The sequence below is a fragment of the Danio aesculapii genome, chromosome 14 (assembly GCF_903798145.1).
Source record: "Danio aesculapii chromosome 14, fDanAes4.1, whole genome shotgun sequence".
In the NCBI taxonomy this organism is placed as follows: Eukaryota; Metazoa; Chordata; class Actinopteri; order Cypriniformes; family Danionidae; genus Danio; species Danio aesculapii.
Window position 1 is genome coordinate 43504041 of NC_079448.1, and position 22607 is coordinate 43526647.

Genomic DNA, 22607 nt, shown 5'->3' on the forward strand with positions numbered 1-22607 from the left:
CTACAATGGGTAAAAGTGACAATGAGTTCATTTACATGGACACCAATAATCTGATTTGAATCCGATTAAGACTATACTCTGATTAAGATTCTACCTTTTAAACATCGATTTTTGATTACCTTAATCTGACAATATCAGTCATAATTGAACTAAACAGAAATGGAATTAAGACATGTGGAGTATGCCGATTTTAGTCGCATTATTGAAGTCCAGTACAGACATGTAAACACCTTAACTCGAACTATTACCGTCTTGCAGGATTTTCGTCGCATTTTGCAACAGGATAGTCTACACACACATGTTTTTTTCCTCATTCAGCATGGGGTATCACATTCCATTATAACTACCCTCTTAATATCTTTTTGTCATGGGAGCATGAATGAAATGTTCCTAAATGAACGTGAAAGTGCCAAACTGCAGGTAAAGTCGACAAATGAAAAATGAAACGCCCAAAATTACATGAAACTCTGGAGGAAATGTGGATATCGGGGTTACGCAATGTTAATTGAATTATGTGCATGTACATGTAAAACGGGATCATGATAGGAACATTCAAAAAGCAACTCATGTAAACACCTTTATCATATTATTGTCTTATTCAGATTAAGGCAAATAATTTGATTACTGATGTCCATGTAAACATAGTCAGTGGAAAGGAAATGTTTAAATCTAATTAGTAAAGTCTGATTGCTAAATGAATCGTACACTTAATGTGTGATTTGGATCACCTTCAACAATTCAAAAGAACAGTACAAATACACTAATCTGGTTCACAAGGTAAACTAAGTTAAGAGTATGAGTAAATTTTTTGATGTTCTCTTTTTGGGGGTAATTGATTTTTAGCTCAAACCATGGTCACCTGTTATAACTACTAGCCAATAGCTACTCTAAAGGTCAAAAAAACGTTAAAGGAAAGCAAAATGAATACATGTGGCTCCTGATGATGAATTGAGGTTTTATGAAGAAAAACATCTGTCTGTTCTTAGTATCATATGATGAGGCTGTGTATTAATGATAAAGGTAGTTGTAAATATTGTTAGTTTCCTACAAACACAGATTGCCCAATGCACCATCAAAAGCAATGCATATTATTTTTGCTTAGATATGTTTGTTTGAATTTTTGAAATCTGGATGCTGTTGACTTGTGTTACATCCCAGCAGATAATGTTGATCTTTAGTTTTATTTTGGTTGCGACGTCAGGTGACCTAAATTATGGTCATTTTGTTGTCTAATACTGACATCACCTGGCTTTGATATTTGGTTGGTTTTAGGCTGTGACATTAACTACATCATGATGTGGCATTAACTAATTTAACGTCATGATATGACATCCATAAAGCGTCAAAGTCTAACATCAGTAGACGTTTATCTTTGGTTGGTTTTATGTTGTGTAATTACCCAATTAAAGTTCAACGTCACTTTAATGTCACAATGTGACGTCTATACAATGCCAAAAGCTAACATTAGCTGTTTATAGTTGGTTGATTTTATGTTGTGTCGTGAACTGACTAAAATTCATCTTGACGTTGGGTTCTGATGTCAAGCCAATTTTCATATACAACCAAAATTCAAAGTTAGTCTGACGTTGGAGTCCAACGTCAATTTTACGTCCATGTGATGTCTGGTGCCTGCCGGGATGAATTTTAAAGGACCACAGTTTCCGCAATAAAATGTAATGTTTTTCTGACAAAAATAGCTATGTTTAGATCCACCTACTTCTATGCACATTTTATAATATTGCATAAAAATCAAAATATGTGAATAAATTTTGAAAATGTGCATAAAAACTGGTCACAACTGAGTAGGATTAACATTTTATTCGATAAGAAAAATGTGCATAAACTATGATTAAAACACATTTACAACGTAAATTCCAGTATGTGCATTGGAAAAATCATGTGATTTTGTTTTAAGAGATCATGTGATGACAAAAATGGATGTGATGGGACCGCAGGAATATACAAAGCAATGAATCTCAAATAGGGCTGCACAATATATTGTTTTTAGCATCGATGTCGCAGTGTGTGTATTTGCAATAGTCACATCACAGGATTATGATATTTTAGTTGAACAGGAACCGCAGTTCAAGACATACATTATTTGTGTTATTGCAATTTTTAACCATCAATTTATCAGCTACTTTATCATCTACATGTGTTTTTAAGGCATGTGACTGAGCATTTCAAGCCACTTTAAATAAGTTAGGCACAAGAAATGTAACTTTAAGAAATATAAATTTTATTTATGTGCATATACGATGAAGATACACTAAGTAATAGTGTTATTTTTACATTAGATTATTAAATTTGTGCCTGAATACTGCTAGACTGCCAGACAACCATAAATTATGGCTTATTTCATTTGAGTCTTTGCTCTATTGTATTTATCACTCTCCTACAATATCATCTAATTAAAACCTATTTTTAAAAATTCTTTCCAACCAGAGCTATTCATTTAATTTAATTGGTGAAATTTCTACTCAATATCGCAGTATGTATCGCAGAAAAAAATATATATATTGCAACGTCAATTTTTCCCTATATTGTGTGGCCCTGAAATGTTGTTTTGGTCACTCTATAATCCCACAGCCAAAGTCTGTCATCAAAGTGGTTTGGTATTATTACTTCCAGAATGCTCCCGAAAAGCTTTTCACACCTCCAAAAGCCTTTAGATCCACCTATTTTCATGCACATTTTGTAATATTGCATAAAAATGCTTATGAATAATTAATAAATATGCTTAAAACTGGTCACAACTGAGTAGGATAAACATCTTATTCAATATGAAAAGGCGTGCATGATGGAAACACATTTACAAAATAAATTCCAGTATGTGCATTGGAAAAGTCATGTGATTTTGTTAAAAGAGATCATGTAATAACAAAAATGGAGGCGATGGGACCGCAGTAATGGACAAAAATTTGATCAAATTATAGATTTTGAATGTCAATTTCGATTATTTATTTTTTTTTATCGAGCCGGGAATCCAACTCTGGTTGCCGTGAGCACCTCGGTGCCATGTGTCAACGCACTACCCATTAGGCTATTGGCGCCGACAATTTCGATTACTTTCATTAATCGCCCAGCCCTATTTGGTATTATTAGCTCCAGAATGCTCCCAAAGAGCTTCTTTCTCCTCCAAAAGCCACTGCATGTTCATTGCGTTTCGTCTTCAGAGGCGCAAGTAATTTATTATATAATAAAAAAAGTCTCACAGTGGCTTCTTCTAATGCAGCAAATTTTTAGCTGTTTTTTTTTATTTGGCTCCAGTTGATCAATAGGTGACTATTTTGTACTCTTTGACTCATTGGATGGAAACGGTGCTTTATTCACAAATGATTTATGTGATATTACAGTTATTTAGGGATTTTTGTCTCACATCTGGAATGGCCTGAGAGTTAGTAAATTAAGAGCAACTTTTTTGGTTGAATCAGCCCATCAAAAAGATGCTTCTTATGTCATATCCAAGTATTCCCTATAGATCATTCCTCAATGTTTCTCTCAGATTCAGAAAGCAGTCCATGCAGAAGTCCTCAGGTTGACAGAGACTCGGGCTCTCTCAGCAGTCCAGGCTGGCCTAGTAAGGAATCAGATTCCCAGGAGGAAGCCTCTCCGCGACTCAGGCGAGGGCGCAGACGGACTGATGAAGCGTTGCTCCGAGACTGGAGCTTCGCCACCCCACCTACTCCACCCCCCCTCGATCCCCCTTCCACCCCGCAGCCTGTACCAGTGCGGCGGCCACGCGGCAGGCCCCGAATCAATCCTCTGCCCGAGGAGGTGGATGCGGACAAGGACAGGCCCACAGAGGGTGGAGACACCTCTTCAATAAAGAAAAGGAAACGCTGCAAGAATCGTAAATATCAGAACGGGGAATACATCACCGAGAAGGATAAGGTGGCAGATGGAGAGGAGGAGAAGCTGGGCGTGGAAGATGGTGAGGCCACGAGTGAGTAAAGATGTCTGAGGCTTGAACATTTTGCTGAGGACGTCATTCTGTCTTTGATTTGATATTTAGTCTTTGGGCTGTTGTTAAGACTAGTGTAATTAAAATAAATGTTTAATGGTTGTCCTGTTTGGGAGCAATATCTGGCACAATTTAGACTTAAAAAAAACACAAAAATATAACAGTGTTTTTTTTTTTAGCGGAGGATGAATTTCACACACTGGTAATAGGATCTGTGTAGTGTTTACAAAAATAGGAGTGTCCAGTTTCTGGATGTTGTGCATGTTACCGATGGTCTGAAGGCCATATTATGTTTGTGTATGTCCTCTGCAGTAGGAAATGTAGTTTTATTTCGAATTAGGTATATACTATTATTCAGAGGTTTAAAATAATAATTTAAGGAATATAATAATAATAATAATAATAATAATAATAACAACACGTAATATTTTAAAATATTTTTGAAAGATGTCTCTTCTGCTCACCAACGCTGTATTTATTTGTTTAAAAAATAACAAAAACAGTCACTATTGTGAAATATTATTTAAGTTTAAATAACTTTTCAATCTTAATATGTTTTATAATGTATTCCTGTGATTTTAAAGCTGAATTTTCAGCATAATTTCATATAATAATCATTGGTTTCATGTAATCTTATGAATCTTTCTAAATGCTGATTTACTGCACAGGAAACAGTTCTCATTATTATCGGAATTAAAAAGAGTTGTGCTGCTTCATATTTTAATCTAAACTTTGATGTTTTACAATCTACAAGTTTTAAAAATATATTAAATCACGTTAAATCGATCTAAATCACAGCAAAGCTTAATAATGTTACAAAAGATTTTAAAATAAATTGTTATTTTGGACTTTCTATTCCTCAGAAAATCCTTAAAAGTATAAGGTATCACAGATTCCACAAAATATGAAGCAGAAATTAATAACCATTACTATTAATGATCAATAATAATATAGCAGCAAATAATCAGGTTATTTCATTTGAATCATTAGAATGATTCTTAAGTGTGACGTGACACTGAAAATTGAAGTAGTAATACTGAATATTTCTTGAATCTTAGGAATAACTTACATTTTAAAATATTTTTACATAGAGAACAGAACATTTAAATTGAATAGTATTATTTTTAAAGGTGCAGTAGGTAATCTGCCTAAATGTTACCCGATAAGCATAATATCTTTGAAACATAATATCCCTGGTGTCCAAAGCCACGACTCTTGAAATCAGGAGGGCATATATTAAAGATGACAGAGACCCACTAGATCATGTCATTCGCCAGTTAGAAAACTTTATAGTACTTTATAATATTATAATTCTGAATGAAAAACTGTGTTATATCTAGCACGTTTTAGGTTGTGTAGCTAACAAAACTTGTCATAATGTGCAATATTTCATGCATGCAAGGATCGCTGGTCCCACTCTCTCACGCACTTTGTCCTAAAGTGACTACTGTATGCTTAGTGGTTGGCCAGCGGCTGACAGGAACTACACTTGCTACTCAGCCATACTTACATGCTATTTCAGATCAAATATTCAGAGTAGCATGGCAAATAATATAGAGAGCGCGTCACAGGTTGTCATTGTTCAAAATCGAATCAATGTAAATATAAAACCAACTTCACCTCAGTGAAGCCGGATAGGCGTAATAGCGCTATTAACTTGTGTTTTGTTGTTAAACTAAATAAAAATCTACATTATATGCGGTAAAAGATTCCTTATGAAATTGAAAATAGTCACATTAATAGTTCGGCAGAAGATTTCAGTGGCTAAACAACACTTCTGTGCATATAACCCATTCGTAATACAACAGAATCTACACCAGCTTTGCGTGACTAAAATAGTTTTAAAACAGAACATTTCCTATCTAAAAGAAATACTTCAGCCATGGTGTCATCAAAACATAAAAAGTTTTGATTCAGCATTTGTTTTTCACATTCAACATTCTCTCTCGTACAGGTGAATGTAGCGCGTGTGCATGGATCTGCGCGAACAAATCTACATTTGTTGAGAGACAGTTTGGACTACTTATCATAATTATGGCAATTGTCAGCCCCACAAATTTCAATTGGACGAACATTTTGTAGTTTTATGCCTTACCCAGAATATAAAAATACATATAAATACTTTTAAATCATTTACTTTAATCATTACTAGTGGATTGTGGAACAATTGGAAACAAAAAATGTTTCTGATGACAATCACCTACTGCACCTTTAATTGCATGTATTAGGGTTGTCATGATACCATTAATTCATCTTACGATACTATACCAGCTGGAGTATCACGATACCAAATTGTATTGCGATACTGTAATTTATAACTCAAATTATAAATAAAATTGTCAGAAATTCTATATTTTACATGTTATATTAGGTCTACTTGAATTTAATTCATAATTCTCTTATTATTGAAAAAAGTATTTTTTTGCTCGTCACTTCACCTAAAATTTATTCATTCTTTTTGTTTATTTTGTAGATAACTGGCCAACAAAAATACATTAAATTAAGATACAAATTATACCGAATGAAATTTGCTACAAAATTAGGCTATATGAAGTGGTCAAAAATAGGCATGGGACGATAACCGTTCTCAAGGTATACCGCGGTTTGAAAACCACCAAAATTTTCTGCTATACCGTTCCTAAGGTAGTTGAAGTCAAAATTATTAGCCCCCCTGTTTATTTTTTCCCCCAATATCTGTTTAACGGAAAGAAGATCTGTTCAACACATTTCTAAACATAATAGTTTTAATAACTCATTTCTAATAACTGATTTATTTTATCTTTGCCATAATGACGGTACATAATATTTGACTAGATATTTTAAGACATTTCTATACAGCTTAAAGTGACATTTAAAGGCTTAACTAGGTTAATTAGGTTAACTAGGCAGGTTAGGGTAATTAGGCAAGTTATTGTATAACGATGGTTTGTTCTGTAGACTATTGAAAAAAAATTAGCTTAAAGGGTCTAATAATTTTGGCCTTAAAATGGTTCATAAAAAATTAGAAACTGCTTTTATTCTAGCTAAAATAAAACAAATAAGACTTTCTCCAGAAGAAAAAATATTGTCAGACATACTGTGAAAATTTCCTTGCTCTGTTAAACATCATTTAGAAGATAATTAAAAAAGAAAAAAAATCAAAGGGGGGCTAATAATTCTGACTTCAACTGTGTATGTGTAAGACTTTTTAATTTACTTTTTTTTTTAGCTTTAGGAAAACTATCTCCAGCAAAAAAGATATCCAAAGATGCAATTTTAAATTGTAAAGAAATCTGTGTTTTAGAAACTAATGAAGACAGCAGAAGCCAAAGATTGATTTGAATTATTTAGCTTTACATATTTACTGCTCCAAAATATTTTAAATGTTTCTCAACAATAAAATATATTGTGTTCAAAGGGGAAAATGGTTTTACCCAGACATTTAAAAAGAATATATTTTAGAGCAGTAAACACAATACCGTCAAACCGTGAAATTGGGTTATCATATCGTCAGAATCTTATACCGGCCCATGCCTAGTCAAAAATTGTTGCAATGTTTCTTGTTGCTGATTTGGGATTTTCATCTATTTTTTTATTCAGTCTTATCAGGTAACAATCCAAAGTAATTCAAAATTTCACTTTGTGAGTCGATCTTTAAGAGATTGTTGTGGTGAACAGAAAGAACAGAAATTAACAGGAACAGAAATGAACAGATTCAGGTGTGCATTTGACATGTCAGAAAACATTAGAAAACTTGCAACCTTAAAGGGCTCCACAGACTATTAAAAAAAATGGTCTATTGTTGCACAAACGTGTGAGCATTTTCGTGACTTGTTAACATGCAACATTATCTATTGTAGATAGACCGTTAATGACGATACTGCTGTTTACAAACTACAGTGGCACCGCCAATATTTCGGAGCCACTGTATCCCGATACTACCATAGTACCGGTAAACCGTGCAGTGCAACCCTAGCATGTATTAGCGCATGTATCATAAATGCAGCTGTATTGAGCAGAAGTGACTTGTTTTAAAAACTGTTGCTATTCCCAAACTTTTGCACAGTTGTGTACAGTACATAGTCATGCCTTGGTTATTTAGAAGTTTATTTTTGACCAAAAATAAGTCATCCATTGTCACGCCAGTCTATCCATATTTATATTGATTTATTTTTAACAAATGATGTAATAAAAAGGTTTGTGTTTTAATGTCGGTCTTCACCATTGCAGATGAGAAGACAGGTGTGTACCCGTGTCTCAGTGCCACGCTGACCGGCGAAGTGCCCAGTCCCGACGTCAGTCCTAGGCGGACACTCTTCACCCGTTCAGGATCAACACGACCACAAGACAGCCCTCCTGCAACACATCCAAACACAGACAAACCCGCAGGGAAAAGGAAGTTCAAAAGCAAACACTTATGTGACACAGACGAGCAGAAAAAGGTCAGCACAAGTGGATGATATTCAGTAATGATACAAATAATGATAGTGACAATTGAACATGCACTTCAAAATAACGCGAATAATTATTATTAATTAAACTTTTAGAGTTTTTAAAAATATTTAGGTTGTTGTACTGGAAGTAGTTGTTCATCACAGCAACAAATGCTTGAAGACCTAATAGGTCATTTATTTTCCAACAGGGCTCGAAATTGCAACCGTTTTGGTCGCATATGCGCCTGAATTTTTATCTATGCAACCTCAAATATATTTGGGAGCATTTGTGCGAGTGCATAAAATTGTTGTCGTGCGACCAGCTTCCATAGCAAAATGTTCACCACATACGCAAATTTAGGAGACATTCGCGCATTATGCATCTTTGCACCTAAAACGCCAAACGCAGTGCTTAGAAATGGTTTAAAACTGTTGACATGCTAACTTGCTGCAGTAAACAAAGACCACAATGGTTGCCCCGCCTTCAAGCTCTTCTTATTGGCCCACTGCGCTAGAACCTAAAGCAAATGTATTGGTTAAAATCATCTCAATCAGTCAATTACTTAGTTCTGATGACAGTGAGCTACAGCCGCGAAAATGTAAAGCGCTGAAGATGTGAATGAAAACAACACTGACAGGTTTTGATTTAGAAACAACCTAAAGTTACAAATAATGGCACATCTGATTAGTGATCATGTGGTGAATGTTAATCCAGCATTTACACTTTTCGAAGAGTGGATAAAAGACTTCCAGTGGTTAAAATGCTATGAAAGGCTATGAAAATGACTAAAGCATTCACCGTAAAGCCGGTGGGATGGAGTTTTCAGGTAACAGTGTTTGCCACATCTACACATTTTAAGCACGAGATGTTCTATTTAATCCTTCATTTAATCGTCACGATGCTGTCAGTCTTGCGACTGGCACCGCGTTCCCCATCGCTAAAGAGTATGCATTCACTGAGATGAAATTAATATTGCAGCTCATAAAAAGACTGTTAATGCTATTAAGATGACGTATAGCGTCAGTGCAATGTCAGACAGCACCCGTGAGAACAACAGTTATTATCGTTAACTCAGTTCATCTCATTCACGTCAAGCAGTGTGTGCAGGGCGGGGGATCGCATGCAGATTTAAACAAAATTTTTGTTAGTTTTGATTAGTGTCGATTTCAAATGCAATAAATCTGTTAATAAAAATGTGTAGTAACTGTGCTCATAATTTTTGGTGGGTGCAACAAAATTTTTGAGGTTAGGAGCACCGGTGCTACCAAGAAAAAAGCTTGAGAAATTCTGTCATACGGCGCTGCGAAAAGGGGCGGGATTAAACAAGATGAATCATTATTTTAAAAAGCGAGCGTTTTAAATTTCTATTCAGAGAGGTCATGTTTTGATCTTTGATTGGTCTCACGCAATCATGTGATGCCATTTCGCAGGTCAGAGTTCACCAAGCTTGAACTTTCCAACGCAGTGAACTGCAAAATTTGCCGCACGACCTTGCGTTTTCCGGTCTGACGCATTTGTAAGTCTATGGGGAGAAAAGTGTAGTGTGACCACAGCTTTAGTCTCGGCTACGAGATTTGAAAATTCTGTGAATATTAATAAGCTTTTTATTTGTTAACTCTCTACAGAATAGGTCTCAAACTTAATTCCTGGAGGGCTGCAGCTCTGCACAGTTTTGCTCGAACCCTAATCAAACACAGCTGATACAAATAATCGAGGTGTTCAAAAGAGTCATGAACACCTTAATTAGTTGGAACTGAGTTTGAGACCTATGCTCTACAGTAAGGTTCCTTCGTTATCATCAGTTATTTTAACGAAACAGTCTTAGGTGATGTTAATTTCTTAGTTAATACCTAATAACTCAATAATGCTGTTATATATATTCGGGCTGCACAATGTTGAAAAAAGAAACTGATATTGCGATATTTTATTTTTCTGCGATAAAGATTGTGATATCAAAACCGTTTTACAAGATGGTTTGAATAGCACCATTTGGCAGTTTTCTGGGAAAGAAAAATAAGTAATCACAATGCAAAAAATATCGTCTTGTTTTTAATCCAAATATCTACAAATTCTTAAAAATTCTTTAAAAATATTGTTCGTTTTTACCTTACAAGTCAAAATTAATAGTTTTTCCTTAAAACAAACAAAATTATCTGCCAGTGTGGAAAGTAAAATAATGATGTTTTCGATTTGAAATGAAGATATTTGGACTAGAAACCTTTTTTTTTTTTTGCATAAATCTTATTGATTCTGTATAAATAATTCAATAAAATAAAATAAATCGTTGTCACACCTCCAACCTTTTTATTTAATTTATTTTTATTTATTTTTTGCTCTCAAATGTTTTAAACTCTTTCACAGGACATAAAAACACATGCAAATTTTAAACCTTCAGTCTAATATATATATAAACTAAGCAGTGACTCTACAAATCACATGTGTTCTGTAGCTCTTGGACGACTATATCAGCATTGCATATCTTGTAATATGACTATTGCACATATGCGCATTGCAATATCGATGCTGAAACGATATATTGTGCATCCCTATACATAAATACAGTTGAAGTCAGCATTATTAGACCTTTAGAGACTTTTTAGACACCCTGTATATGTTTTCTCTTATTTCTTTATAACAGAAAGATTTTTTAAACACATTTCTAAACATAATAGTGTTTTAACAATTTCTAATAACTGATTTCTTTCATATTTGCAATGATGACAGTACTTAATATTTGACTAGATAATTTTCAGGATACTAGTATTCAGCTTAAAGTGGCATTTAAAGGCTTAGCTACATTAATTTGTTTAACTAGGCAAATTAGTGTAATTAGGCAAGTCATTGTATAACACTGGTTTGTTCTGTAGACAATCAAAAAATGTATACTGCTTAAGGGAGCTAATAATATTGACTTAAAATGGTTTCAAAAAAATTAAAAATTGCTTTTATTCTAGCCGGAAAAAAAAAACCCAAATAACATTTTCTCCAGAAGAAAAAATATTATTGGAAATACTGTGAAAATTGCCCTGCTCTGTTTAACATGATTTGGAAAATATAAAAAAAATACAAAAGAAAAAATCACTGCAGGGCTAATAGTTTTTACTTCAACTGTATATTAATTCACTTCAACATATATAAATAGTATAGTTATTTCTAGCTGTTGGTTTTAATGCATTTACTAATGAGACTATTGTAAAGTGGTACCTCTTTATCATACTTTTTTCATTTTAGTTTTGGCAATTTAGGAATACACTATTTTTTGGTTGTTATACATGTTAGGATGTATTTTTTCTTCACACCTTAGGTCAACATTGTGATAATACTGTTGTGATAATACTGGCAGAAGCCTGAGCACAAATATCTTTTCAAACTTTCAGACAACTAAAAGAGCTAAACTAGAGCTAAACTGTCATACGCTTTTCAATTAGTCTTATGCTTCCCCCTAGTGGCATTTCACTGCAACAAGCTTACTCACAACAGCTGTTTGTTTTTTTTAATTTAGGCGGGACACATGTAACAGTTGCCCTTACCTCAATGTAACATCTCTCATACATAGTGTACAATAGGGGCACGTTACTTAAAGAAATACAGTATATAAGACCTAAATTAATTACTTAAATTACAATTACACAACATGCATACATTGTATGTTGAATAAAATGGACACTAAATTCAATGAATTATTATTATAAAACATTCCATACTATATTAATGATGCTGTGGGACAATTTGAGATGCATCTATCAAGTTTAATATTCTGTGGTAAATATTATCATTTCTATAATGGAAGAATATTACATAATAAATGGTTTAGAAATTTTAATATTTACCAAAAATGGCTAACAAATAAGTCTAAAAATGTACAGGAATTTATTTAATTACTAGTTACTGAAAAAAATGATCACTGATTATTTATAACGCCATTATTCCCATCACTGTTCATACATGATTCTCTTTTTGTGTCGCTATATTTTTTTTTCAGCTCAAGACTAAGAAAGGCAGTTTGGGCAAACGCACAGGCCCCCTCGTGCCAGATGAGGATGGTCCATCCACCAAGAAAACCCCAACTCCACTTTGCGTTTCTCCCAATCCGCCACACTCACCACTGTCAGGCAAAAAAGGAACAGCTGGGAAATCGGGAATCCCTGAATCCACTCCAAGCCGTCCAGTGCCTCCAGAAGTCCGTCGACTGATTGTCAATAAGAATGCAGGCGAGACGCTGTTACAGAGAGCTGCTAGATTAGGGTACCAGGTAAACTCCAATGGTTGCTGTTATTTCTTAAGCATTTTTATATCTGTAGTAAATGTACAAAAAATCAAGACAATTTATCAAGTATATTTAGGGGGATTTCATTATTAAAAGATTTATAAATTAAGTTATTAATAGAAAAAGTTTATGGCAGAGTGCTTCAACAAGTCCTGGCTTGAGGTTGTTTAATTTCTAAATTTATATATACTTTAAGTACCCCCTGGTTTTTTAAAGTTATATAAGTAATGACAAATCTGAATATTGATGGTTCTCTGATTATAGAAAATATATACACACACTCACCGGCAACTTTATTAGGTACACCTTCCTAGTATCAGGTTGAACTCTCTTTTGCCTTCAGAACTGCTTTAATCTTTCATGGCACAGATTCAACAAGGAACTGGAAATATTCCTCAGAGATTTGGTCCATATTGACATTTATCGGCTGCACATGCCTGATGCAAATCTCCTGTTCCACCACATCCAAAAGGTGCTCTATTGGATTGAGTTATGGTGACTGTGGAGGCCATTTGAGTACAGTGAAGTTCTAGAAACCAGTCTGAGATGATTCGCGCTTTATGACATGGCGTGTTATCCTGCTGAAAGTAGCCATCAGAAGATAGGTACACTGGTCATAAAGGGATGGACATGGTCAGCAAAAATACTCAGGGAGGCTGTGTTATTGATACGATGCTCAATTGGTACAAATGGGCCTAAAGTGTGCAAAGAAAATATCCCCCACACCATTACACCACCACCACCAGCCTGAACCATTGATACAAGGCAGGATGGATCCATGCTTTCATGTTGTTGATGCCAAATTCAGACCCTACCATTCGAATGTGGTAGCAGAAATGGAGACTCATCAGACCAGGCAACGTTTTTCCAATCTTCTATTGTCCAATTTTGGTGAGCCTGTGTGAATTGTAGCCTCAGTTTCCTGTTCTTAGCTGACAGGAGTGGCACCAGGTGTGGTCTTCTGCTGCTGGTCTCCCTCCGCCTCAAGGTTGGACGTGTTGTGTGTTCAGAGATGCTCTTCTGCATACCTTGGTTGTAACGAGTGGTTATTTGAGTTAATGTTGCCTTTCGATCAGCTCAAACCAGTCTGGCCATTCTCCTCTGACCTCTGGCATCAACAAGTCATTTGCGCCCACATAACTGCCGCTCACTGGATATTTTCTCTTTTTCAGACCATTCTCTGTAAACCCTAGAGATGATTTTGTGGGAAAATCCCAGTAGATCAGCAGTTTCTGAAATACTCAGACCAGCCTGTCTGGCACCAACAAACGTACCACATTCATAGTTACTTAAATCACCTTTATTATGCATTATGATGCTTGCTTTGAACTGCAGCAGATCGTCTTGACCATGTCTACATGCATAAATGCATTGAGTTGCTGCCATGTGATTGGCTAATTTGTGTTAACGGGCAGTTGGACAGGTATGCCTAATAAAGTGGCCGGTAAGTGTATATGTTAGAATTTTATGTTGAATCTTATATGAAAGATGTTAATTTGACATTTTTATGATTAAAGTTTATTTATTCAGAATTTAGTTAATGACCCAAAAATACAAGTAGTGATGTCTGATACTGACCAAAAAATGAAAAACTAAAATAGATAAATAAAAATAAATGTTTTTTGATAACAAGGATTAAAGTCTTGTGTGTGATTCAGTAATTAAATTTTGCACTCTTCCTCTTCCTCTGAGACGCATGAATTTTCTGCTCTGAACTATAATCATTAGCAAAATAAAAGAAGACCGATTTATTTTTGGCAAAATGAGTTTTATGAAAATAAAAACTAAGACTTCGCATGTCATAGCATTTATATACTGCAACTCTCTGATGATTTGAAGCACTTCTTTTATTCTCACTTGTAAGTCGCTTTGGATAAAAGTGTCTGCTAAACAAGTAAATGTAAATGAGTGACATTCAATAATGTCAGTTATTAAATTGTTACAACAACAATTACAACATTATCATAGATGATATCACACCCCATGTTCGTTTTAATTGCTTTTCACATTGGTGTTAGTAATCTGGTTCCATTGATTATCATTCATCTAAATGTTTGTTTTCAGGATGTGGTTTTGTACTGCTTGGAAAAGGATGTGCGAGAGGTGAACCGTCGAGACAATGCGGGTTACACAGCGCTGCATGAGGCCTGTGCACGTGGCTGGACACACATTGTACAGGTGTTGCTGAAGCATGGGGCAGATGTCAACTGCAGCGCACAGGACGGCACACGGTGAGCAGCAGCTTACACCAATTCATTTATTACCTGGAATTAATTGTAAAAAAAAAAAAGTTAGTCGTCCCCACAGACAGCTTTGGGCTACTGCTTTTTTTAAATTGTATAACGGCAGTTTTGTGGTCAGTAGCTAATGGGCCACATTAGATTCTGATTCTAAGAATAGATCTCCCAAAATCTGTTTAAAATAAGATTATGTTTGTCCGCCCACAGCGACAATGTGTCCAACAAACTTTGTCCAATTACCTTATAAAACCGTTTTTCCTCCTACTGTTTGCTGTAAGAGCTTTGCCATGTCTTTTTTCATCACTCCAGCCTATCTGCAGTAGTGGAAATAGTACTGAAAAATCATAATCCACTAAAAGTACCATTACTTACCCAAAATTGTAGTGCAAGTAGAGTAAAAGTACCTGTTGTAAACATTACTCAAAGTATGAGTAAAAAAGTAACCCTTTTTTTAAAAGTACTCAAGGGTAGTGAGTTGATGTGTTTACATGTAATTTGTGCATGTATGTGAAAACGTAACGTTCTGTAGTGCATTTAGTGATCGTTTTAGGTCTTTGGTGATTTCAGTCATCATACATTAGGCGTTCGTCATCTTTCATCAGTGACATGCAGTCTATAAACAGTCTGTGTAATTTGATTGGACAGTGTCCCCATCCCGGACGAACCCCCATATTTGTCACAACTTGCTCAAAAGCCATGACAAATTAAAGGAGGACATAAACATGTGGTTTGGTGCCGATGGAAAAAGCATTTATTTAAACATAAAAAAGAAGAAACAAATAAGAATTTCAATATAATCAAATGCTCAAACTTAGACTAACCAAAATCAACTGTTAACCAAAACTAAAGCTAGAAACCAACTAAACAAAACAAGAACAAAGTAACAGAGAGCAAGCGATAACCACATGCCAACATTGCCGGTGCTTTATAGAGGAGAGAACAGGTGTTTGGAAGAATTCTGCCCCATTCACTGTGGCAGCGACTTTGTAGCTGCCTGTCGCTCTGAGTGGCGGCCTGCTGCAAATGCAGGTCTGTGTAGGTCTACATCACAGAGAATACAACCGGCCTCTGCAGAACCTGAGAGAGAATCATGTGAGCTCTACTGGTGCTTCTATTGGCTCAAGAAAGTCGCTCTTCATTTGCAAAGTTCTCGACACGCCCACCTGGTCGCCAACGGTTGCTGTTGCTTGCGTAAAGGGTGGCCGCTGGAAGTCGCTTACTCTTCGTTGAAATGAACAGTCGCTTGTTGTTTTGCCACTGTGAGTCGCTGCTCGTAATGTGAACGAGGCTTTCGGCAGATGATTCTCTTGGTTTCACCCACTGGCTGGCCAAAGCAGGAAGAACAGAGACTTGTTGCAATAAGAATCACAGGACTGATTGTTCTACTTTATTTTTTGTTCTGGTCTACGGTGATTATCTAAAGTAGTGACTACAGATTGAAGGAAAATAGTGCCATTCAAGTGAATGTAAGAGTACACATTTTTAAAACTCTTCAGTAAAGTACAATTCCTGAGAAAAACTACTTAATTACAGTAATTTGAGTATTTGTTACTTCACACAACGGCCTATCTGTAGTAATAACAGTGAACTTCACACTATTTTCAGTATGCTGACTTGTGTTTTAAACTTTTGCAGTCCAATTCATGATGCAGTAGCAGCTGATAATCTGCCGGCTGTCTGGATGTTGTTAAATCACGGCGCAGACCCAACGCTGGCCACCTACTCTGGTCAGACCGCAGTCAAACTCGCCCAAAGTCCGGGCATGAAGACTTTCCTCAAAGGTAAATCAGCTTGGGTTTTAAAGTTTTGCATAGATGTTTGCTGAACTGAAATGTTTATTTGCTGAATGATGCTGAAAACTCAATAATGTATGATCAACTGTTTATTTATCCACAGAGTACTTTACTGATTTAGAAGGACGAACAGACCAGGATCCGAGTCTGCAGTGGGATTTCTACAGTAGCTCTGTGTTTGGTAAGAAAACTAAAAGTTATGTAGGGAAAATAGTTTGCTTTTATCAAGAGTTTTCTGAGGGGTTGCATTTGTTAAAGAGATAGATCACTCAGATATAAACATTCTGTCAATTACTTATCCTTTACTTTAAAAAAAAAACATGTTTGAGTTTTTTTTTGTTTTGAACACAAAAGAAGATAATTTAAAGAATGTTGGAAACCTGTAACCATTGACTTCCATAGTAGGATTAACAAATATTATGGAAGTCAATAGTTACAGGTTTCCAACATTCTTCTTTTGTGTTCAACAGAACACAAAGTATTAAAACAGGTTTGAAACAAGTAAAGGGTGAGTAAAATGATGATAGCATTTTCCTTTTTGTGTGAACTATCTTTTTAACATAAGTTAGTTACATTAGAATGATTCTGAAGCAATTGTCCATCTTGGCAAATATTGATTTCAAAATAAACAAACCCAGCTTTTGATTTAAACAATCTACTGGTAAATATTTAGCAAAAAAGAATGGAAATTTCATTAATGTCATCTGATGTACCTTAATATAAAGCCAAAAGTCGTCGATCCCAGCAAAAAACAATAACTTGACTTCTAGTTTATCATTTTGAAAAGTGGCAGAAGGTAGATTTTTCAGATAAATCATCTGTTGAACTGCATCCCAATCATCACAAATACTGCAGAAGACCTATTGGAACCTGCATGGACCCAAGATTCTCACAGAATTAGTCAAGTTTGGTAAAGGAAAAATTATGGTTTAGGGTTACATTCAGTATGGGGGCGTGTGAGAGATCTGCAGAGTGGATGGCAACATCAACAGCCTGAAGTATCAAGACATTTGTGCTGCCCATTACATTACAAACCACAGCAGAGGGCAAATTCTTCAGCAGGATAGCGCTCCTTCTCATACTTTAGCCTCCACATCATATTTCCTGAAAGCAAAGAAGGTCAAGATACTCCAGTATTGGCCAGCCCAGTCACCAGACATGAACATTATTGAGCATGTCTGGGGTAAGATGGAGGCATTGAACATGAATCTAAAGAATCTTGATGAACTCTGGGAGTCCTGCAAGAATGCTTTCTTTGCCATTCCAGATGACTTTTAAGTTATATGAGTCATTGCAGAGCTCATGGGAGTCATAAACAATATTAATTATTTTTTCACTGCACCATGACTTTATATTCTATACTGTACATTATTTCTGTTAAGTGACAAGACTTTTGTCTAAGCAAAGTCAGACCTTACTGTCCTAATAAAATAATTAAAAATCAAGACATGGTCATATTTTATTATGGTAAAATAAGCGTAATCTAGAGGTTTTTGCCTTTCATATAAGCCACTTTTGATACCAAAGGATCAACTAGAAGTCAAGCTATTATTTATTGTTCATATAACTTGGATAGGTGACAAGACTTTTGTCAGGTAGTGAATTTTCTAAATAATCAAAAGTGATTTTTTTTTCCATTACAGTAAAATATCTCGAACTCAATTTTAGCATAATCATATCTGCAAAAATAAGATATTAAAAAGTAAAACAGATCATTTTAATTGTATTAATATTTCACAATATTTGTTATTATTTGACATTTTTTGATGTACTATGATTATTGTGGTCTCTGGTATGATTTCAGAAAAATGCAAGAAAATGTGTTTTTATGTTGATCATGACAGTCTTCCGTTTTTTTTATTAAAACTAATACTGATAATGTTTAAATTCATTTAATTAAGAAAAAATAGTATTTAATCAATGTTTTCAGGCTTTTGGTCCCCTCATACGTTTAATCACTCTTCTAAATCACTCAGTGATGGTGGTATAACAAGTAAGACAAATCAATTTTTCCAGGTATTTTCTAATTTAAGCCAGCGATGAAGTATTCAATCTGCCCACTAGAGGGCAGCAGAAGCAATATAAACCAGCAGAAGCAATCCTTCTCCCGGTGGACCAAAACACTGCAATATTAGACTCTAGCAAGCTCCAACACACTTTCTTGGAAGAAGTCATTCTGAAGACTTGGATTAGCTGATTAAGCTGTATTTTGTTTAGAGTCATTTGTATAGAGTTTGACCTTTACCTTTATTCGTTCTAAACATTTGCAGAGAAAGATCAGGAGCCTTGTTGGGACTTCCTGTTGTCTCAACCTGAGGATGAAGGCGAGGAGATGTTGAGCGAGCAGGTGAAGGAGAGAGACGCAGATGCAGACTGTCTTCTGTTTGAGTTCTCCTCAGAGCCTCTTCTGTCTTGTTATCATGTCCAAGTATCACTAACACAGGGGTGAGTTTTAAAGGGTCATAAGTTCCCCATTTCAGCGCTGTTCTCACTACAGTCTAGACCCAAGGTTCTCAACAGGTGACCCGCAGCTGCGCAGACTGATCAGCTCCCATGTTGCTGCATGTTCTAAAACACTAGGGCTTTAATGGTACATGTATTCATCCTAAAATGTCATGGTCCGATGGTCACGGTTTGGTTCACTTGCACTCACAACGAATACAGAATACATTAACAAAGAACTTGTTTTTCTGTCTAAAAACTCAACACAGCAGCGCCGACCAGTGGTTCCAGTGGTGTTATAACAGCTTGCTACATGTAAACAGAAGTGTGCAACAGTAGTCCCACTTCCAAGTTCTTCTGATTGGTTCACTGTTGAAATAGTTTTATCTTCACACGGCTTCTAAACATGCAGTGTATAATGGTCACACGCGTCCGTAAACAACGGATATAAGATATTGTCTCATCGTGTGAGCTCGCAAGTCAGTCTGTGAGTGTTCTCTACACACACACATAATATTGCACAGCTGGATCTTCTGCATGGATAGACACTGTGCTGTATATTCAGTAAAAGAGATTTCAGTTTTGAAGCTTACTGAATCTTAAATTTAATACATAATTATTGTGTTACTGTTGTTTTAGGAGAGGGCTGAGATTATAAATTCCTAATTAGTTTCCTGATTACGACGTTTTATTTTTATTATTGTATTTAATCTGTATTTTTGGGGCGTCATGGTGGCGCAGTGGGTAGCACAATCGCCTAACAAGAAGAAGGTCGCTGGTTCGAGTTCCGGCTGGGCCAGTTGGCATTTCTGTGTGGCGTTTGCATGTTCTCCCCGTACTTGCGTGGGTTTCCTACGGGTGCTCCGGTTTCCCCCACAGTCCAAAGACATGCGCTATAGGTGAATTGATAAGCTAAATTGGCGTATGTGTGTGAATGTGAGTATATGGGTGCTTCCCAGTAATGGGTTGCAGCTGGAAGGGCATGTAAAACATATGCTGGATAAGTTGGCGGTTCATTCCGCTGTGGCGATTCCTGATAAATAAAGGGATTAAGCTGAAGGAAAATGAATAAATGCGTGTTAAAATCTCAGAAAATATAGCTTAGCATTTCATAACCCTTTGAAACATGTCTCCTAATCCGCCTGTTTCTCTCCACAGTTTTTGCAACTGGTTCTTGCTAACAGACGTGCTAAAGCGGCTAAAGATGTCAGCGCGCATTTTCCGGGCTCGATACCCTCAGTTTGAGGTGGTGAACATCGCTCAGGCGGAGCTGTGGAAGCAGGTCTCTGTCAGTCAGACGTGCAGCCCTCCAGACGAGCTCCAGCCGGAGGATAATGAGGACGGAGAGGAGACTGTGGAGCTGGTGCGCTGCGTGCCAGAGCTACAGGGACTGCTTGGCTCCTCCATACAGATTCTCAGAGAAGATGATGATGATGACAAGTCAGCGCTCAGACCTTGCAGTCGATAGCGTCTATAGTGCCGTCCGCAGTCCGATGGCCTGTTACCAGTACCAGCACTTTGTATGTTCAGAATCAGCCAGAAAGGTCCTATTTCTTCACAAACGAAAGGAGCGACTTACGGGGACGGACTCCAGTGGGAAGCAACTTTCAGGTTTCTTCTGTAGGCTTTTGTTTATTTTTCGTTTTTTAAAAGAAACCTATATGTAGAAGTAAAACATATTATGTATATCTTGACATCAGGGTGAACGCAGGGTGGTTTGACTTGTTTTACGTCCATTTGGTTGTTTTTTTTTTACGCTCCTTTAGAAGAAGTGGTAATCCAAGTCTTTTTTTATCTTGGTATACTAAATGTGTGTAGCTAAGAGGCTTACGTCAAGCTAACGGCGGCGCAGGAATGCCTTCAAGCCAGATGGTTGGTGTGTAAACCATCGAGCTCCCAGAAGCCCCTTCACCTTTTCTGCAAATGTTGCCCTCTTTACCTCAGCACCACTGCGGCTCTGCCAGGATCACCGTCACACTTTCACTTTATTTCATTCGTGTCGTGCCGGGATCAGGATTGTGTTGCTCTGACGTCACACGTTGCTTCGTTTTGGATTGTTTTGTTTTTTTTGGAGCTGTTATTTTAGCCACTGATATAATTAATTTATGATATCAAGCAGGTGATATCAACCTTGACATTTAAGTGGTAAGAAAACCAAACCTGTGGATTTTTTTTAAAGGTTTTTCTACCAGAATCCGTCTCGAACTGCTTTTGCTGAAGAAGTCTGAGTTTTTCTTGGTGTACCAGATTCCCAGCGTGCTTTGTGGCGCGTGGTGTGTTTTATTTACACTGACTGTTGTTTGTGCTTAATTTAATAGTCATTAATATATTTGACCTTTTGTGTGTGTGTGTGAGTGTGTGTGTGTGTCAGACAAATGATATATGAAAATTGCTTTGTATGGTTGGTGCTTTATTTGACGACGTACAAATAATGAACCCTTTATCCTGAGCTTGTTTTGTTTTCCCAAACTGCGGACAGTATTTTAACAGGCTAAAGTACAGTTTTATTGTACTGGTGCTAAGCTAGATTTTTGTGTTGACAATCAATGAAGTTTTGTTTGACTGAAACCAATAAATATTTAAATGGAGAGAGAGAGAGAGATGTAAAGATAGAGTTTAGTTTCACTACTTATGGAAAAACCACGAGACCTGAGGAAAGTACTTGGTTTTGATTGATTGATTGAGGAAGGCATATTGCTTCAGTGATCTCTGTTCAAAGGAGAGCTGTTTATTTGATTCTTTTTTTAAAGAGATCAACCAGAATAAAGCATGATTGTCAAGTCTTGCTTGTGTGTTTGTCACATTGGATACAAAAGGGGCTTTGTCCACACTTGACCTTACTAACACCGCCAGCTTTGAGTTGCAGTGATCATTCATTTTTCTTCTACTTAGTCGCTTTATTCATCAGGACTCGCCACAGCGGAATGAACCGCTAACTCATCCAGCATATATTTTACCCTGAGCGATGCGGTGGCGCAGTGGGTAGCACAATCACCTCACAGCAAGAAGGTCACTGGTTCGAGCCTCTGCTGGGTCAGTTGGCGTTTTTGTGTGGAGTTTGCATGTTCTCCCTGTGTTGGCGTGGGTTTCCTTTGGGTGCTCCGGTTTCCCCTGCAGTCCAAAGACATGTTCTAAAGGTGAATTGGGTAAGCTAAATCATCCGTAGTGTATGTGTGTGAATGAGTGTGTATGGATGTTTCCCAGTGATGGGTTGCAGCTGGAAGGGCATCCGCTGTGTAAAACATATGCTGGATAAGATGCGACTCCAGAGTAATAAAGGGATGAAGCCTTAGAAAAGGGACTAAGCCTAAAGAAAATGAATGAATGAATGAATGTTTTACCATTTCAGTTGCAACCCAGTACTGGGAAACACACGTACACTACGTGAAGTTTCACTAACTAATTTTGAGAGGAGCATGTGATATGAACGACTACAACTGAACCTTATCGCTAATCATTAGCTATATCCAGCCTAAATTTCATTCCCT

At 36.4% G+C, this 22607-nt stretch overlaps 1 protein-coding gene across 5 annotated transcripts in view; it reads left to right on the forward strand.

Annotated features, from left to right (window-relative positions):
• The window catches only part of bcorl1 (BCL6 corepressor-like 1), a 38569-nt gene extending 16665 nt beyond the window's left edge, over positions 1–21904 (forward strand). For 4 of the 5 annotated variants that reach the window (XM_056472152.1, XM_056472153.1, XM_056472151.1 and 1 more), the window contains exons 5-12: positions 3506–3946; positions 8174–8385; positions 12360–12629; positions 14709–14875; positions 16520–16665; positions 16781–16858; positions 18948–19122; positions 20278–21904. In XM_056472152.1, coding sequence (XP_056328127.1) covers positions 3506–3946; positions 8174–8385; positions 12360–12629; positions 14709–14875; positions 16520–16665; positions 16781–16858; positions 18948–19122; positions 20278–20587 — 1799 coding nt within the window. In that variant the 3' untranslated portion in view covers positions 20588–21904. The remainder of the gene's footprint in view (positions 1–3505; positions 3947–8173; positions 8386–12359; positions 12630–14708; positions 14876–16519; positions 16666–16780; positions 16859–18947; positions 19123–20277) is intronic. The other variant, XM_056472155.1, reaches the window with a different exon arrangement.
• Positions 21905–22607: the final 703 nt, after the last annotated feature.